This window comes from Caenorhabditis briggsae (genome assembly GCF_000004555.2).
Source record: "Caenorhabditis briggsae complete genome, chrX, whole genome shotgun sequence".
Taxonomy (NCBI): domain Eukaryota; kingdom Metazoa; phylum Nematoda; class Chromadorea; order Rhabditida; family Rhabditidae; genus Caenorhabditis; species Caenorhabditis briggsae.
Window position 1 is genome coordinate 3,001,094 of NC_013491.2, and position 18,151 is coordinate 3,019,244.

Sequence of the window (18,151 nt, forward strand, 5' to 3'; positions counted from 1 at the left end):
GGGATTGATATTATAGCACTTGAAATCCTCTAATAAGAACTACCAATGCTCCAGCTGACGATTCAGACGGTTCGATTGAAATTGGCTTAAAACAACGGCCCAACGGACTCAGATAAAGCAATTTTTGGAATTCAAATCATGATTTTTTGTTCACCAGGTTCGGTTTTCTGGGGTTCTCAACGATGGTGGCTTTATACTTTTGTTTTGTCTGCGGAAACCGATTTTTTAGTTTTCGTACTGCCATTTGGCCGGTTTCAAGAACATAATTACCCAAATTTTATTACTGGGGTAACTTTGGATGCAGATCATGGTTTTGTGCTTAAAATTACAAAAAAATTGTGATTTACAAGAGATATGGCTATTGTTGGGTAGGCCTATGTTAGGCACTTTATTGGAAGTTGTATGAGTTTGTATTTTCTAGTCAAAAATCGAAATTCAGGTATAAAGTTGAAAGCCTAAACGTAAGATAGAGATCAAATTGTTCATTAAAATTACAATTTTCTATATCTGGAAAAGTTTTAAAAATTTGTTATCCGACTTAGAAATCATTTTGTTGAAAATCCCCGGTTTTCTAAATGTTCAAAGCATAAATTGTTTTCTGATTCGACCTCTCTAATTTGATCCTTTCCTAGTTTTGCTTCTATTTCCCAATTTATCATATTTTGATTTTCTTATTTTGATCAGTTTCACATCAGTACCAAACCATAAAAATTCCCAATTCCTATCTCTCGAAAACCTTGAAAAATTCCGCTCTTCTCTTTTTTCACAAGACCACCTCTAAAAGTCACAAGGAAGACAAAATCTGAGGAATTCGTGTACCGTAACCCGTGTGTGTTGTCCCCAACGGGCGCCGTGTTCTTCGCGCTGTCGAACTGTCACTCGTCGTCATTTATCTGTCGCGCGGCGATTGCGTTGGGGCGCTAATAGATTCGCATTCATCTTCGTCGGGGAAGAAGGCCCGATCCGTCGGAGAAGGCCGAATGTTTTTTCGTCTCACTATCTTCTCACATTTTTGATTTTCGCAAACTTTGATCGGAAATCACATCGGAAGATGTTCGGAGAAAGGATATGATATACGGTTATAATGTTGTCGGGTCAAAGAGAGAAAATTACTTGGAATTTTGAAAAAGGAGAACTACAAATTGCCACAAACTTTCAGATTTGTGTTTATTCGGAAAACTGACTTTCAAAAATCTTATACAGTACCGGTCGATAAGATAAACAGAAACGTGTTTTTCAGTTGATTTTCGACATTTTCGGGAGTCCGGAGGTCGGCTGTTAAGTGTTCGTTCACTTTGAAAGTTTTGAAAGTTATGAAACAGAACTAGATTAAAAATTTTGTCTTGACAGAATTTTTCAAAAATTATTAGTTTTTCAGTTATTTACCGATTTCAGAAAGAAACCTGTTTTTCACAGTTTTCAGTTCAATACAAACCAAAAAGAGATGTCTTACAGAAATCGGCTGAAAACTGCAAATCTAGGAGTTTTCGAAGAATTCTGTGAATGCAAAATGTTCAATCTGGGTTTGTTTTATAACATTCAAAATTTTCAAAGTCATCGGACACTGGACAGCCGAGCTCCAGACTCCTGAAAATGGTAAAAATGACCGAAAATCAACTGAAAAATAAGTATGTATATCTCACAACTGGTAAGGTATGTGATCTTAAAGTTGGACGTTCGGATGATCGGTACTGTATGGGTCATTCGTAGTACTGACTTTCGAAAATCGTTCATTTACTGGTATACTGTACGCCATCTTTGCGTTCAAACTTCCATACAAACAATACCTTTGATTTTGATTCACTACTACTTGGGCGTTTCCTTCTTGCCGATTTTTGTAAGACGATAACAATAGAAGATCAGTGTATCCCATATCAAAAAATTCGTTGAAGCCGAAAATAACAAAAACACAAAAAATCGGAACCTGTTTGACAAACGAAACTCTAGTCTTATGTATTTTTTTTCCCACGTGTGGAACTATATGTGCATCAAAACTTTCGAAACTTTTGCGGTTTTGAATCAAACACCAAGCTGATCCATCTCCGTTCTACTGAGTGACCATTTGCGTCACAATTGACGATCTCTTCAAAAATTGCATCTATTTCCAAATCAGTGTCTCTTCTCTTGCAAGTTCAAAACCGTTTGAAGTCGCAAAAATTGGGAAAAAGTCAAGTTACTTTAGAAAGTTTCTCTGATGATGAATGTGTCTTTGAAAATCTGCAGATGGGCGAAAAAGGAAACTGACAAGTGTACAAAAAATGTGATTGCTGCAAACGCATTCGTATCGTTATGAACCCGATTTTTGAAAGTCACATCTATCACAAAGAGATGTTAGAGAAATAGGAATGTAAGAAGCTAAAGATGAAGGGACACAGAAATATATGTGTGGCTGGTTTTTGAAGATGGATCACTCAAATGATCCTTATCGAGTCTTGAGGAAAGTTCTCGATTTTCGTGGTGTGAGGCATTCATTTTTTGGGTTAGATTTCGATCTATTTCAAAATAATAGGAATGTTTTCCTATTTTTTTGTGTCTACAAGAATACAGTATCCGGAGTTTCAAAACGAATTTCTCGAATTTTCCGTGTTAGACCTTTTCCTATTCAAAATCTCTGAGAGCAATTTTACCAAATACATGTAAAAATTCAGTATGTACAGTACCGGTGAATAATATACACAAAAACCTTTTTTCGGTAGATTTTTGGTCATTTTTAACATTTTCTGGAGTCAAAACCTTGGTTCTCAAGTTTCCGATAATTATGGAAACTTTGGAAGGTGAAAAACAGACGTAGATTGAAAAATTTTGCGTTTACAGAAGTTTTCGAAAATTCCTAGTTTTTCAGCTATTTGCCGATATCTGAAAGATACATTTTTGGCCCGCTTTCACACTGAAAACTTGAAAAAACAGGTGTCTCTCAAAAATGAGCCAATATCTGAAAAACCAGGAATTTTCAAAAAATTCTATAAATACAAAGTTTTCAATCTATGCCTGTTTTATAATCTTCAAAATTTTCAAAATGATCGGAAAGTGAATAGGCAAGCTCCAGACTTCTGAAAATGGTCAAAAAAGCCGGAAATCAACTGAAAATACGTTTTTGTATATCTTACTGTATTCGTGTTCACAAAAATACAGTAACCAGAGTTTCAGGATCATATCCTAGAATTTTCCGGATTAATTGATTTTTTTATTAAAAACAATTATTTGATTTTAATTGAAACTCAATCTTTGAAACCGAATTTCATAAAATCCCTGTAAATTTTTAGTCTGTATCTCTCAACTTTCCCTTTTCAGTTTTTCTTGAAAGATCACCAAGACCATACAAACCCCATCATACGATCAAAACCTCTAAAAATCACCGTACCTACCTAAACCTCTGCAGAAGATATGTGTTAAGTGTCTCCTTTATTACATCAGAAACAATTTACCGTGATTTATATTATCATCAAACGCAGTGACATTGACATAAGAACAATTTTGTGTTCTTTTTCGAACGAAACTAATGAGAATAAGAAGTTCTCATAAAATCATTTTGATTCATGGCTTCTTTGTCACATGAGATGTAGAATTCCGCTTTTTCTCTTCATGCGGTCTTTGTTTTACATAAATCACCACATAACACTGCATCTGAAACCGATCTTTTGTTGGTTGTTCTTTCAGTGATAAGTACTTTCAGTATATGTACAACTTTGGTTGTTTGTCAAAAAAATCAGTTAGACTGATAAAGAAACTTCTTCTCGGTAGGTCAAAGAACTTCCGCGTCGATTAGATAAATTATGATCGAGTTGTTTGTGAGTACCATGGAACAAACCGGCACATACCTAATAAAGGTCATTTTGGGGTTCCAGAAAAAAGAAAGATTTTTTATCATTATTTGACATTTAGAAAGGTATCTTCAAAAATTGACTTCCCCTGTAATCTGAGGCTAACTCGATTAAATAAAAAAAGTTAACTCGCTTATCTTACTCCCTTTAAAAATCTAAAAGACCAAATTTTTTTTTGGGGAAAAGAAACCGATTTATTCCTTCTCTACAAACTACAAGGAGGATGACTTTCATAAGATACACGTTGAAAAACGTTATATCTTTTTTTCATTCTTCTTCCGTCTTAGAAAGATTGACGAGTAGTATGTGGCCACATGATTGAACGGTTTCTCTCTCTCACACGTTTTTTCTCATTTAGATTATCTTCATAGGAGGTATAGGGTGAGACCAAAAAATCGTTTGAAGAAGACAAAAGGAGAGAAAAAACACGTGTAATCAGTTCGTTCCTATTAGGAATTTGTTTTTTGAAGAAGACGTGGAGACATTTCGACGACAGCGGAGTGTGAAGAAGCTTGGGTTCTTCTAGAGAACATTTTTATGTTGTAAAAACTAACCGGTTCTATAGAAAGTTCTAGAAATTTCAGCAGAAATTTCCAGCTTAAGTCATACATATAGTTCCGATTTCAGAGTTATCAATCAAATTAAAGAAATTGAAAGACCAAAACAAACTGCGTACATGTTTAAAGAAAACAACAATAACACAACTAGACATTACCAACAAAAATATTTCTTTTTTGAAAAAATTTGGGATCACAGGTTTTGATGGGCTCTCAAATATGCTGGTTTGTCTACTGTCGGGTGTCTGAAGCTTGGCTGTCATGTGTCCGATCGTTTTGAAAATATCTGAGGGTTTGAAACTGACCTAGATTGAAAACCTTGCATTTACAGAATTTTTTTGAAAATTCTTAGTTTTTTAGCTATTTGCCGATTCCTGAAAAACACCCCTTTTTGGCCTCATCTGTACTGCAAACGTGAGAAAACAGTTGCCATTTAGAAATCGGCATGAAGCTAAAAAACTAGTAATTTTCGAAAAATACTGTGAATGCAAAGTTTTCAATCTGGGTTTGTTTTACCACTCTCAAGAACTTTCGAAATATCGTACTTTTCGTAACCTTTTCATTTATCATTAGATCACAAACCCTAAGAAACAATTCCGGTTCCTGGTCTCTTGCTACCGTACTCCTCCTTCTCCTTCTCCTCCGACTCCTAGTAGTGATTTTTGTTGCATAACTCCCTTCTCATCCTATTTCATCGTGTCCAAACCATCTAAATTGATAAGTAGTTTACCAATCAGTGTAGTAGCCTCGTAGTAGAATCCTACAGTACTCTCCCCATCCGTCCTTGATAATATTCACCGAAATAGCTTTCTTTGGAGGCTTCAGAGTCACTGGTCGTTGTGCTGTTTTGATATGTTTTTCCCGGTCTATTATACTGGTCGATTTGACTTTTGAAGATGTACCAGAAGTTTTCAGGGTGCTAGACAAACAGAGAAAGAACACAATACAGAGCCAGTGAACGAGAATGATGTTAGTTTTTTGGCGACGTGAAAAGAAGAAGCCGCACCCTGAGAACACAAAGTTCGAGAAGGGGCTTTCTCACGGGCTTCTTCTGTTTACGTGTATTTACACTATGACTGTTTGAATATGGCGAATAAGAATCAAAAGCCTATCTAGAAAAATGTTTCGAAATCAAAGAAGGAGTTGTCACTCAAACTGACACGAACGTTTCCAAATTTAGATTTTCCATTGTAACCATCAAAAGTCAGGAGATATTTCGGAAAAGGCGAAAAAGTTGGAGGTCGTCCTCAAAGATCCATCAACAAGTGGCGCAATTTCTTCTAGAAGCCGTGTCGTCTTGATGAATGGATGACACGAGGGGGGGGGGGGGGGCAAAGGGCATGTTTTTCGGTCAGAGTTTACTACGAGTTGTTTCGAAAATTCTACGAAAATACCATTTTTCTTCTGTGCGGGGACAACAGGACAGCTAAATCCGGACGAATGGAACCTGAATGTGTCCGCTATGTGACCAAGGACGGATTACGGTAGTTGCATGATCATCGGAAAGAGGGGAAGAAGGAATAGGGGAAGTGAAAACGAGCTGGCTGTTTGAATATGAAGATTGAAAGTTGGAAGAAGAAAAGCTTCTGGTGCTGAAGTGTGGAAAATACAAAAAATATACAGTTTTGGCCAATAAGATATATGTGTTTCTTTTGACCATTTTCAGAAATCTAACTTAGCTGTCAAGTGTGCTATCATTTCGAAAATTTTGGAGATTTTAAAGCAAACCTATATTGAAAACTCTCTAACAGAAAAAAGTTTTTAAACTTCTTAGTTTGTCAGATATTTGCTGATTTCTGAAGAAAACCTTTTTTGAGAGCTTCAGCACGAAAAGAGGCCAAATAAAGGTGTCCGTCAAAAATGGTCAAATAGCTGAAAAACTAGAAACTTTATAATGTTTCTGTAAATCCAAAGTTTTCAATCTAGGTCAATCTGTTTTACACCCTCCTAAATTTTCAAAGAGATTCTACACTTGACAGCCGAGCTCCAGACTCTTGAAAATGGTCAAAATCAATTGACCGATACTGTATTTTTAGGCTTCGAGTAAAGATCATCTGAATCACAGAATCTCTTGAGAATAGGTCTGAAGATTTACGATCACGACTCTATCCGCTGAATCTTAAGATCAACGTCTATGACGTATGGAAAAAGCAGGCACAGACTACAAGGGCACAAGCATACAAACATTTATGAAATACTGAAAAGTTCAGAAATCGTCACAATAAGCAGAGAAAAACTTATGAAATGCTAAGAAGTTCAGAATTCAGAATTCGTCAAACCATTGAATCTAACAAAAAAGTTCAAGTCCATTCAACTATTCATTTAGAAGGAAGCTTAAACTATTACACTCCAAAAATGACCCCATGAACTGTTGTGGTCAAGAGGGTCAAGAAGCCTAAGCTTCCATTTGAGAACAATGAACTTCTAGAAGGCACACGCTTCCCGGCCAACGTGAGACTGATGACTGTACACGGACTACGGTCACTGTAGTAGTAGTCTGATTGTGTTCCGCATGACGATTTGATGAATGAGACGAAAATAGCCTAGCCATTTTGAGTGCATTATTTCGGGCGTAGATATCGTATCCCCATCAACCCCATCTTCTTTTTAGGCATCACGAGTTGTCGGAGTTTGCGCGCACCACGGTGAAGAAGATGTTTGTGATATATGCAGGGTGCATGATAACGACGGAGATCGAAACACGACCTCGACGTACCCCACACACATCTAAATCGGATCCTTCTTCTTTATTCGGCGACATCTTTTTTTCTCACATCATCATTATCATAGATTTTTCGACCACTATCATCTTCAGAAAACTGTGTGTGCCTGCTGCACTGGCTTCTCCTCCACTCTAACCACAGGGCGATCATTAGAGATCCCATCCATCATTCGTCTTTCCGCGCAGAAACCACCAAAACCCTCTAGCGACGGTGTCGCTATTTCCACCATCCCTCTAGTCGCCTCATCCCTTCGATTCATCTTCTTCCCCTTCATCTTCTTTTTCGCGGTAGCGGTGATGATATTTTTAGAACATATCAGTTAATACAGTGTCCTTCGCCTTGCCCGCGAGGCAATCTTCAAAGTTCCAAGGAGGCGGAGCTTCGCGCTTCCGACGACTCTCACAGACAAGGAAGGGCGGTCGAAAAGAATTCGATTGGGGGTGGGGGGGAGCGGGTGGGCGGAGTTCTCTCGAACACATAAAAGGTGGCAGTTTCAGAAGATCGACACGCAGTTTCGACTTGCGAGATCAAGCAATTGAATCTCAAAAAAGCACCGCTTGCAAACATGAATTTTACTACCGTCGCCGTTCTCGCTTTTATTATTGTCTTGGCACAAGGTGAGCAATACATTTTGATCTTTAGAAACTTCTAGAAACTTTTAGAAACTTCTAGAATAGTAGAGCAATAATTTACGAGGTTGACCACAACTCATCAAAATCAATTTTCAGCCAGCCCTGCCCGTGTTCGTCGTGATTCCGCTTCCGATCGCTATTGCGTCAAGCACATGGAGCACTACAACAAGTACTGTGGAGAGAATGCTGGACCAATCGACCGTGCCCTCTTCGGAAAGGTGGCCAAGTTCTGCCCAGCCTACGAAAAGCACTGCGCCGTTGGAAAGGCCGGACTCGTCGAGCTCCCAGACCTCGGATCCCCACTCGTGATGCCACCAGTTCTTCCAAGAGGATCCGACTTTGCCAGCCTCGATTTGCCAATCGCCGATGAGCGCAAGCCAATTCAACACAACGCACCAAGAACCGTTCCACAAACCACCCGTCTCACCGCCGCCATCGTCGCTACGTGCACACCAGAATGCACCGCTCCACACTGTACCGACGAGTGCAAGTGCGCCCACACCCATCCAAAGGTCCACCAGATGTGCAACCCACCATCGTCGGCCTCCATGGCTCAAACCTGCCAACGTTGGTACTCCAAGTGCACCATGTTCGCTCCAGTACAGTATTAAAAAAATTGGTTTTGGTTGTTAATTTTGTAAATAGCTAAACCCTCCGGTTCAAAGCGACCGTTAAGACAAGCAATGTTTTTTGCCTAGGTGGGCCCTCCCATTATCCTAACACCCCTTCTCTTGTTCACCCCCCCCCTATAGTAATTGTTATGAGCTCGCACCCTAGTGCAATTATTTAATTTTTCTGCTTATCCCCCGCCCCCACATTTTTCTAATTTTCTCTATAGCGCTCCTACCGATTCGCTAAGCTATTTAAGATCTCGATATCTTGAATCGTGTACAACTTTCGAAAGCTTTTAAAATAGCTAGATAACTGATTAATCAGTTATCGCAGCGAATTGGTATGGAACTTATCGCTGGATAACTGATTAATATCTGCTTTTCTCTTTATTTACCTCCCCATTTGTGCTCTAAATTTACCCCAAAACCGTAAATTGTGGAAACTTCAGTACTGTGTACACCCACAAGTGCCTCAGTACTTGCTTGGAAATTGTTTAATAAAAATTATTTTTCTCAATTTCTTCTTTTCTTTTCTACTACAGGGAAAAGCTTCTACTTTACAGGGAAACGATGTTTTTTTCATACAGATACCGTAACCATCTTCTAAAGAAGACAACTAAGAAAGTGATACGTCTTTTTTTTCTTCTTCTTCTTCTTCACAACGAAAATAGATTGTAGATAGTGTGAAGGAGATCAAACGCTTAACGAAAATCTCTTCTTTCTTCCTTTTCCGTTCTTCTCTTTCGTCGTCGTCGTCGCGGGCTTCTGATGACGATAGAACGAGATTCGAAGATGAAGTTTCTTTTGATAAATGATGGTGGCTCGCTCTTTGAAAAGAAGGAGAAGAAAAGAGAAGCAGCAGAAGCAATATTATCATCATATCATCGCATTGAACATGTTCTTCCTTCCCTTCTAGTGTCAACATTTCTTCTTGGGCCTCTTTCTTCCAGGCACAAACAATTATTGCTTGCAAAAACGCCAAAAAGGTGTGGCGTGAGTTCCGTCAACCTTCGAAAATCGAAATAATGTTTTCCGTTTCGAGTTTTCAAACCGGATTATTTTCTTTTGATAACTACAATAACAGGAAATCGTGTGTTACGGTAGCCGCATGTTATCATAACAAGGCCAATGAGGAAGGTTGGGAGGGAACCTGAGGAATTCCAGAAAGTGATGTGGGTGATTAATGAGGAGGCGCTGGAAATGGAAAATAGCACCTGGAACTCAAAACATATTTATTAATTTTGTGGGGAATCGAAAACTTGTTTCAGGTCTTTCTTTGGCCAAAAATTGGGGGGGGGGGTACAATGATTCGGGGGTACAAGGGGGTACAACTGATTTAGGGGTACAAAATTGGTGATTCGGGGGTACAAAATTCGTGGGTACAAAAATTCGGGGGTACAACGATTCGGGGGTAAAATCTACCAATGATTCTGGGGTACAACTTATTTCATTTAGGGGTACAACGTTGTGATTCGGTGGTACAATTTTTTTGACGAAGTTTCTGAATTCCTGAATTTCAGAGCTTGAAAATCTCTGAATTCGGAATCTGAGAATTTCGGAACTTCCGAGTCTGAGAATCTGAAAATTTCGGAACATCAGAATCCGAGAATCTGAGAATTTCAGAACTTCGAAATCTCAGAATTTCAGAACTTCGAATTCTTAGAATTTTAGGACTTTGGAATTCCAGAATTCGCAATCTGAGAATTCCGTAACTTCAGAATCTGAGAATGCTAAAACTTCAAAATCTCAGAACTTCGGAACTTCAAAACTTCAGGACTTCAGAATCTCAATATTTCAAGAAAGACAATGGAGAACTGTGAAATGATTTTAACAAATTTTACAAACTGATTTTAATGCCAGTACTTTCCTCACTTTCAATTTTTCTCAATTTTATTTCTAAATTCTTTTTCATTTTCTTTTGTTTCTCAATATTCCTTCGTTTTTTCCAAATTTTCCGTTTTTCCCTATTTTTCTTAATTTTCCTCAATTTTTGCGGTAATTTAAATTTTTCTCATGTTTAAATGATTTTTTAGATCATTGATTGAAGGAAACAATCACAATTTAAATATTTCCCACAAAATTCGAAAATCCCAAAAATTGGCCCAAAGTGAGCTATTTTCTATCGAAAATAGTTCGAACAGGTAATAAAACATTACAAAAATTATAAAATTAATTTTTTTCGACCAATTACCACGAAAATTTGAGCAAAAATAATGAAAAACGAAGGAAAACGGAGAAAATCCCAAAAATAAAATTTGCGAGCGATGACGTCATCAGTCCATGGCCGTGGCCGAGCTGCGGGGTTTTCTCTTCCATGGGAAAATTTCGCGAAATTGAGATTTTTTCGCAATTCCCATTTTTCTCCGTTTTCCTTCGTTTTTCATCATTTTTCCTCAAATTTTCGTGGTAGTTGGTCGAAAAAAATTAATTTTATAATTTTTGTAACGTTTCATTGCCTGTTCGAGCAACTTCCGATATAAAATAGCTCATTTTGTTTTTTGGGATTTTTTAACTTTGTGGGAAATAGCTAAATTGTGGTTGTTTTTTTCAATCAATGATATAGAAAACTGTTTAAAAAGGAGAAAAATTTAAATTACCGCGAAAATTGAGAAAAATTGGGAAAAAGACGAAGGAATATTGAGAAACAATGGGAATTGAAATAGAATTGAAATAACAAGGAATTGAGAAGAGAAAAATTGGCATTGAGGAAAGTATCGGCTGGGTTTTGAACTTAAATTAAGCATTAAAAAACTGAGTTTGTAAAATTTCTCAATTTTAGCTTATTGTCAAAAAGTGTGACAATGAGAAGTGAAAAATTTCTGTCGTTCGAAATTCTCAGATACCGAAATACTGAAGTTCCAAAGTTCTGAAATTCTGAGATTCTGAAGTTCTGAAATTCTTTGATTTCAAAGTTCTGAAATTATGAGATTCTTAAATTTGGAAAGTCTCAGATTCTGAAGTTCCGAAATTCTCAGATTCCGAATTCTGGAATTCTAAGAATTCTGAAGACAATGAAGAAAATTTCTGCCGTAATTATTGAAAATTCAGAAATATTGAGATTCTGAAGTTCTGAAATTTTGAAATTCCGAAGTTCTGAAATTCTGGAATTCTGAGATTCTCAGATTCTGAAGTTCCGAAATTTTCAGATTCCTAAATACTGAAATTCCAAAGTTCTGAAATTCTAAAAATTCAGAGATTTTCAAGCTCTGAAATTCAGGAATTCAGAAACTTCGTCAAAAAAATTGTACCCTCGAATCACAAACGTTGTACCCCTAAATGAAATGAGTTGTACCCCAGAATCATTCATAGTTTGTACCCCCGAATCGTTGTACCCCCGAATTTTTGTACATACGAATTTTGTACCCTCGAATCACCAATTTTGTACCCCTAAATCAGTTGTACCCCCTTGTACCCCCGAATCATTGTACCCCCCGAATTTTTTGCCTCTTCCTTTTGCAATAGTGATCTGCGCCGAATGTGGGCATTGTCTGAAAATGTTTGCTAAAAAAGAAATCAAAGCTGAAAGTTTGGAAATCAAAGAAGTCTTGGAATACGAAAGGAAGCAGCAGAATTTGGGTCAATTATTGTAATCATCATCTGTCAAGAAGTTAGTATTGGATTCGGATTCAGGATACTGTAGAAACCAAAAAATCTTATCGAAAAAAATCTTGAAAAGCAATTTTTGTGATTACTTTTTGATATTCAGCTTACGATCACTGTAAAGCAATCATTATCTGTATATCAGACAGTATTTAGTTGGATGCAGTTTACTGTAGACATCAATGATATCAAAAATTCGTCAGAAAATCGGTTTTTATGATGTATTTTTTTTCTAGATACATTTTTTCAGATGAATTTGGTACGAAGGAATTTTTTTGGTTGTATTGTATAGATCCTGAAGATCAGAATTTCGAAAATCCAGAAAAAAAAACTCTACAGTACCGGTCAATAAGACATGCAAAAACGTAAGTTTCAGTTGATTTTCAGTCATTTTGACCATTTCCAGAAGTCTGGAGCTCGGCCATCAAGTGTGCGATCAGTTTGAAAATTCTGGAGGGTGTAAATCAGACCTAAATTGAAAACTTTGCATTTAGAGGATTTTTTGAAAAATCCTAGTTTTCCAGCTATTTGCCGATTTCTCCCATTTTTGTACTGAAACTTGAAAAACACGCGTCCTTCAGAAATTGACAAGTAGCTGAAAAACTGGGCATTTTTGAAAAATTCTGGGAATGCAAAGTTTTCAGGCTAAGTCCAAAACCTTCAATGTGGTTGAAAACTTGACAGCCGAGCTTCAGAATCCTGTAATTGGTTGAAAAGACAAAAAATCAGCTGAAAATTCCAATTTTTGGGTTCAGTTTGATGTTACTGTAAATCAATCCTTATCTGTAAAACAGCCAGCATTGAATTTGAATTCAGGTTACTGTAGACGTTTAACTATTCAGCTGTTTAGCTATTTTTGAAATTTATTTTTCAGAAATTCTTTGTTGAATACATTTATTTTGAGATAAGTTTTTTTCCGGCTGAATTTGGATGAATGGATATTTGTGACAGTTTGTTGTGATTGCAATAAACATTATTATCGGTTTTCAACCATCTCAGAGTTAAAAAAAATAAAAACGAGGACTTCTGAAAATTACCGTAACACTTTTAGTAGAAGGGCAGCTATTTATCTCCATTCGTATTGGAGATATCGAAAATGTGTCCACTGATAAAATGTTTGTCATATTATGATAAACAATGTAACAGTTAACAACTTTTGTATATCTTCAGCAATAACCCATAGAAATTAGCTCGAAGTTCAAAGTTCGGGTGGCGTTATATTATAGGTTGTACAATGTTTTTTATATTTTGGAATCCCTTTGGACTCCCGCTATACTTAGCTTGACCATTCCTCAAGTTTTTTCCTCTTCGAAGGTCGAGAAACATACACTCTTCAATTAGGACACTCAATGTTCACAGGTTTTTTTTGTCCTCGTTTTCTCGACAAGTCACGTTTGAAGTATACCGCACGCACCTTGTTTGTACTTCTAAAATCGTCGAAATTCTATTATCAGATCAGATGGAACAGATTGGTTTGATAAGGGCAAAAAACCTAACTATCATTGTGATAACGTGTGATACAAGAGTGTTTCCTATTTTGGGTGAGAAACGACGATCTTATGATTTTGAGACCTCTTGAAAAATCTGGTCGCTTTTGTGTCTGCTTGACCGTAGACAACAGACAAGGGGTCTCAAATTTCGAATTTGTTTCCTGTAGGTGGTAGCCCTACAATTTTAGGTCTCGATTTTTGGTCTCGATTCATTAACAAACTTGGACAAATATGTGAACAAGAAGCAAATGACCACACTGACTGTGAATGGGGGAGTACAAATTAGAGCAAATCGGTAAACGCAGTTAATTAACAAGGAGAGGAGGAAACACACAAGTTCTTCAGATATGACAGTGGCGGCGACGGCGGTAAGACGAGAACGTGCTAACAATTTCGAAACAAGTGACCATTTCCCAAAAAGCATCCACTTGCGAACCCGAACCCCGCTTTTTGTATACTCCTCTTCCGCCGGCTACAGTACAAAACGTTTTCCGCGAACTCAAGAGAAGTTCACCTGAACACCGGGAGGGAGCTCTTTAAGTGGCTCTGCTCAGGAAGGGGGAGTGCTCTGGGAGCCCGTTGAAAGTCTTGAATGATAGAAGGAGGGGAGAGACGGCGCTTGCCCAAACAAAGTCATATCCCTCCTACCCCAAACTCAAGTGTTGTTTCTGTGCTTTTGGAGGATCTTTGCGTTGATGAGTCTCTGAATGAGCTACTAGTTTGTGTTTCTGGTCACTGAGATTGAGATTGAAACATTATTTCTAATTTTCCAAACATATGACGGCGATTTTCATAATTGGATGTCATTCTCAGAAGCGATTCTTCTAAAAAGAAATTATGCTTTTTATTTCATTGTTTCCTGTCTGGTTTCGCTTATAAACCTCCCAGATAATTATTTTCATTTCCTTTTTTTTTGCTTTTTTTTTAATTGAGCGTGGCTACTTGAAATAAAGCTTTTGACGTGTATAAAACATAACTAGATTAAAAAATTTCCAATTACTGCTGATTCCTGAAGGACAACCATTTTTTCGGATTTTGTACTAAAACGGGTCAAAAAAGGTTTCTTCTATAAATTGGCAAATAACTGAAAAACTAGGAATTTTCGAAAAATTCTGTAAACGCAAAGTTTTCAATCTAGGTCAGTTTTTGATTTTCCAAACATTTCAAAGTTATCGGAAACTTGACAGCCGAGCTCCAGACTTCTGAAAATGGTCAAATGGCAAAAAATCCACCGAAAAATTTGATTTTGTATATCCGATACTGTATAAATCCCACAAAATTTTGAGAAAAAATTCACTGATGTTTTTTTTCAAATTGTGGATTACTAATCCACTTTTTTTGAATGAGTTCGAAACTGCCTGAATTTGTGTTTTTCTGTTTAATTTTTCAATTAATTTTGGAAATCATTTAACAAAATGTTTTGGCTTATTTAAAATTGAAATCTCGTAATTTGGTTGAATTTCTTGAAATTCAATTTTGGGATCATGGTCCTTTTGGCGCCAATTCGGTCGTTTTGGCTCTTTTGGCGCTAATTCCGTCTAATTTTTTCACCGGAAAATTGTATTTTCTCCTATAATTTGCACCGAATTATTTTGTCTTCCATCATATCCAATTTGTGTAGTGCTCTTGCTATCACATCTTGTTATCATTCTATCAGCTCTCTCTGCATCTTCACGCCAAAACCGGAAACCCCTTCGAAACAAATACACATGTTCCTCCTCTTCCCTAATGCACCGTATTCCGGTTGTCCACGCACATTTACACCGTCCATCAAGTGCCATTCGGATGCCCAATTGTTCTTGTCCATATTCTTATGAAAACTCTCTGTGTACACTGTTATCAATACCAATAATGCTCCGCCGCGCGGTGGTAATTTCTATGACCTTATACCGCGTCATCATGTTTTGTCTTTTTTATTGACTCGCAAATACCCCAAACACATTATTATATGCGGCACACATTCAAAAAAAAGAAGGTGTAGTATGTCCAAAATAGATAGTGATGAGAGAGACAGAGTAGGATGTAGTCGTCATATACATTTTTTTTCTGTGTTGTTGAGTTTAGATAATACCATAAGCAGATATAGAAATTTCGTCCGGCTGAGTTTTACATTATGGAAATGAAAATTTTGGAGATTAAGAGGATTTTGGGACTTTTTTGCAACTTTTAAAAGTGTGTTTCTGCAGATTTGAAATTAAGAAATCACGCCTATATACTTTTTGACTTAGTGATCGTTAGCTACATGATTTAAAGCTCAAAATGTTTCTCTACAAGTTTCTATAGCAAATAAAATCTAATCGTATTTCCCCTATTAGACGTCCACCCAAACCGGTAACTTTGAGCTCATATATCTCGATTTCTCTGAAAGATATTAAAACTTTGTCAACAGATAAAATATTGAAAATTAGATGAAAAACGATTTATCAGTTGACAAATTTTTTATACCATTTACAGGGATTGAGATAATTGAGCTCAAAGCTAACGGTTTAAATGGGCTTCCACTAGATTCCGTATTCCACGGTATTCCACCGTATTCCACCGTATTCCACCGTATTTCGTACCATTTGTCTTGATAATTCCAAAATTTCCACTTCTTCAGTTTTAATATCTTTCACTCAATTGGTTTTTCGATTCGAAATTCATAGTTTTATGCCCTTTCGTTTCCCTTTTTTCAATTTTCTCCTTTCGCCTACCAACACTCCCCAGAATTATAAATTGCTCCCTTTCAAAACGGTCACTCCTCAATTGGGGGCTCACTTTTCTTCGATATCCCTCAATTTTCTCATCACTGTCAGGAAATACTTCTAAAAACTTTACTGCGATTTTCGAAATTTGAATTGCCTTCATAGTAGATTCACAGTAGATTTACCAAATCCTACATTTGTATATATTCGTTTTCCGCATAACAGGACAAACACAAACTCTCCTTTTTCAACTATTCTACTTTTTTTCGTGGATGCGTGTCGGATATAGGAAATGGATAGAGAGCGAAATGAATGTGGTGAAAAAAAGGGCCGAATAACTAGTCATATCCAATCGGTTGTCGCTCATTTTTTTTGCCGCCAAAACAGCACCAAATCCGCATCGACGCGCGCGTGCGATCATCATCATAGCTAGTTGACCCTCTGTTGGACCTCCCAAGCATCCGCCGGACACTGCCGTCCGTGATTGCCGTACTCTTCCCCCCTCTTTTCCGTCATTCCCTCCCTCTTCCGTTCTAATTACCTGCTTATTATCCGACAATACACCTGGCTCTCCAGGTCCAGTCTCCTCTACAAGAACAATCAAGCGGCAAACGACCTTTTTTCAACAATTCGACTAGCTGCCACCACCACCTCCCGCCAATTTATTCCATTTGCATTCCATTCTCTTCAATCTTCTCGGATGATCCACTCATGAAATATCTACACTTTCTCATATTTTGTACCCTTGTTACAAATGGTAAGTGTTGGGTGCGAAAAGATTGAGATGATAGTAGGGAAAACTTAGTGATGTCATGTTGAGGTTACGATATGTGTCCTTGGCTTGTCAAAAAAAGTATAGTGAAGCGGGGAAAAACACATTTTGTTCTAATTTTTATTAAGGTGAAGATGAAGAAAATGATTATAAAGGATATAAGGAGACAGTTTTCTAAAGAGATACTATGTATAGAAACGCGGAAGTTATTAGAAGAAAAATGCAATAAATTTCAAAGAACTGAAATTTTGAAAATAAATAAAAAATAATTTCAAGAATTACTGTAAAACCTGTAATAAAATGGCCCCGCACTGTCCAAGTTTGAGCTTAGTTATCTCAGCTCCTATGAGAGATATCGAAAACCTGTCAACTAATAAAATGTTTGTGATATTATGATTAACAATTGATCAGTTGACAACTTTTTTATATCTTTCACAGGCATCGAGATAAAATGTTTTAAGGTTGAAAGTAAGGGACCCTTCTATTACAGGTTTTACGATATGAGCAAAGTCATTAAAATAGAATTTTGAAGGAGTTTAAAATTCTTTTGACTCAACCGAAACCTACCGTCACCAACACCACCAAAACCCATCCATCATTATCATTAAGATGCATAAGAGCATATCCCCTCATCAACAACACCCCCCCCTTTCTCCCCATCTATCTCTTATTTTTTGCAGGATTATCGGACAGGGCTTGTAGCAGGAACACTTGTCTCAACGGCGGAACATGCACAGTCAACGACGAGACGCGCATGTTCCAATGCGATTGTCCGCAAGGCTTTAGCGGACTTCTCTGTCAGGATAATTGCGGTTTGCACTGTCTTCATGGCAACTGCCTGAAAGGCACGTTCGGTGAGAAACTTGTCAGTGTTCTGAAGGATGGATGGGTTCCCTCTGCGACATTTTGGTGACCGACGATGATGCTACTGCTCAAAAGTGCTCACCGCAATGTAGCGACGACGAAAGGTATACATGACCTCATCAGAGACAAAACAAACGAGGCAAGAGACTTTTATTATAGGTGCACAAAAGGAGCCGACGGATTGTACTTTTGTCAGAACACGACCGTCAAGAACACCACCACCTTGTTGTCCTCTTGCGCAACACACACTTGTCAAAATAACGGAACATGTCTAGCAGATAACGTGAGTGTTTGATATGGGCATAGAATTCGAAAAAAAAAGACGTTCAGGGTGATGTAAAATGCTCTTGTCTTCCTGGATTTTCTGGCGACAACTGTGAAATTGATGAGGATGAGT

General features: G+C 37.5%; 4 protein-coding genes across 4 annotated transcripts in view; 1 reads left to right on the plus strand and 3 right to left on the minus strand.

The window, feature by feature from the left end:
* Positions 1–5,289: 5,289 nt before the first annotated feature.
* CBG27468 lies at positions 5,290–6,940 on the minus strand (the record flags this gene model as incomplete). Its single annotated transcript, XM_045238940.1, has 3 exons — positions 5,290–5,415; positions 5,817–6,052; positions 6,913–6,940. The coding sequence occupies 3 exons, from the start codon at positions 6,938–6,940 to the stop codon at positions 5,290–5,292; spliced, it is 390 nt and encodes a 129-aa protein (XP_045099834.1).
* A 726-nt stretch (positions 6,941–7,666) lies between these two features.
* Cbr-osm-11 lies at positions 7,667–8,344 on the plus strand (the record flags this gene model as incomplete). The annotated part of the gene is made up of 2 exons (XM_002643289.1): positions 7,667–7,718; positions 7,830–8,344. The coding sequence occupies 2 exons, from the start codon at positions 7,667–7,669 to the stop codon at positions 8,342–8,344; spliced, it is 567 nt and encodes a 188-aa protein (XP_002643335.1).
* Positions 8,345–9,262: 918 nt separating this feature from the next.
* CBG27469 lies at positions 9,263–12,555 on the minus strand (the record flags this gene model as incomplete). The annotated part of the gene is made up of 4 exons (XM_045238941.1): positions 9,263–9,287; positions 9,573–9,905; positions 10,567–10,639; positions 12,498–12,555. The coding sequence occupies 4 exons, from the start codon at positions 12,553–12,555 to the stop codon at positions 9,263–9,265; spliced, it is 489 nt and encodes a 162-aa protein (XP_045099835.1).
* A 2,008-nt stretch (positions 12,556–14,563) lies between these two features.
* CBG15927 overlaps positions 14,564–18,151 on the minus strand; it is a gene marked incomplete at both ends in the record, with an annotated part of 7,341 nt that continues 3,753 nt past the window's right edge. The window contains 2 exons of the mRNA XM_002643288.1: positions 14,564–14,636; positions 16,379–16,706. Of these exons, the coding sequence (XP_002643334.1) occupies positions 14,564–14,636; positions 16,379–16,706 (401 nt within the window). The remainder of the gene's footprint in view (positions 14,637–16,378; positions 16,707–18,151) is intronic.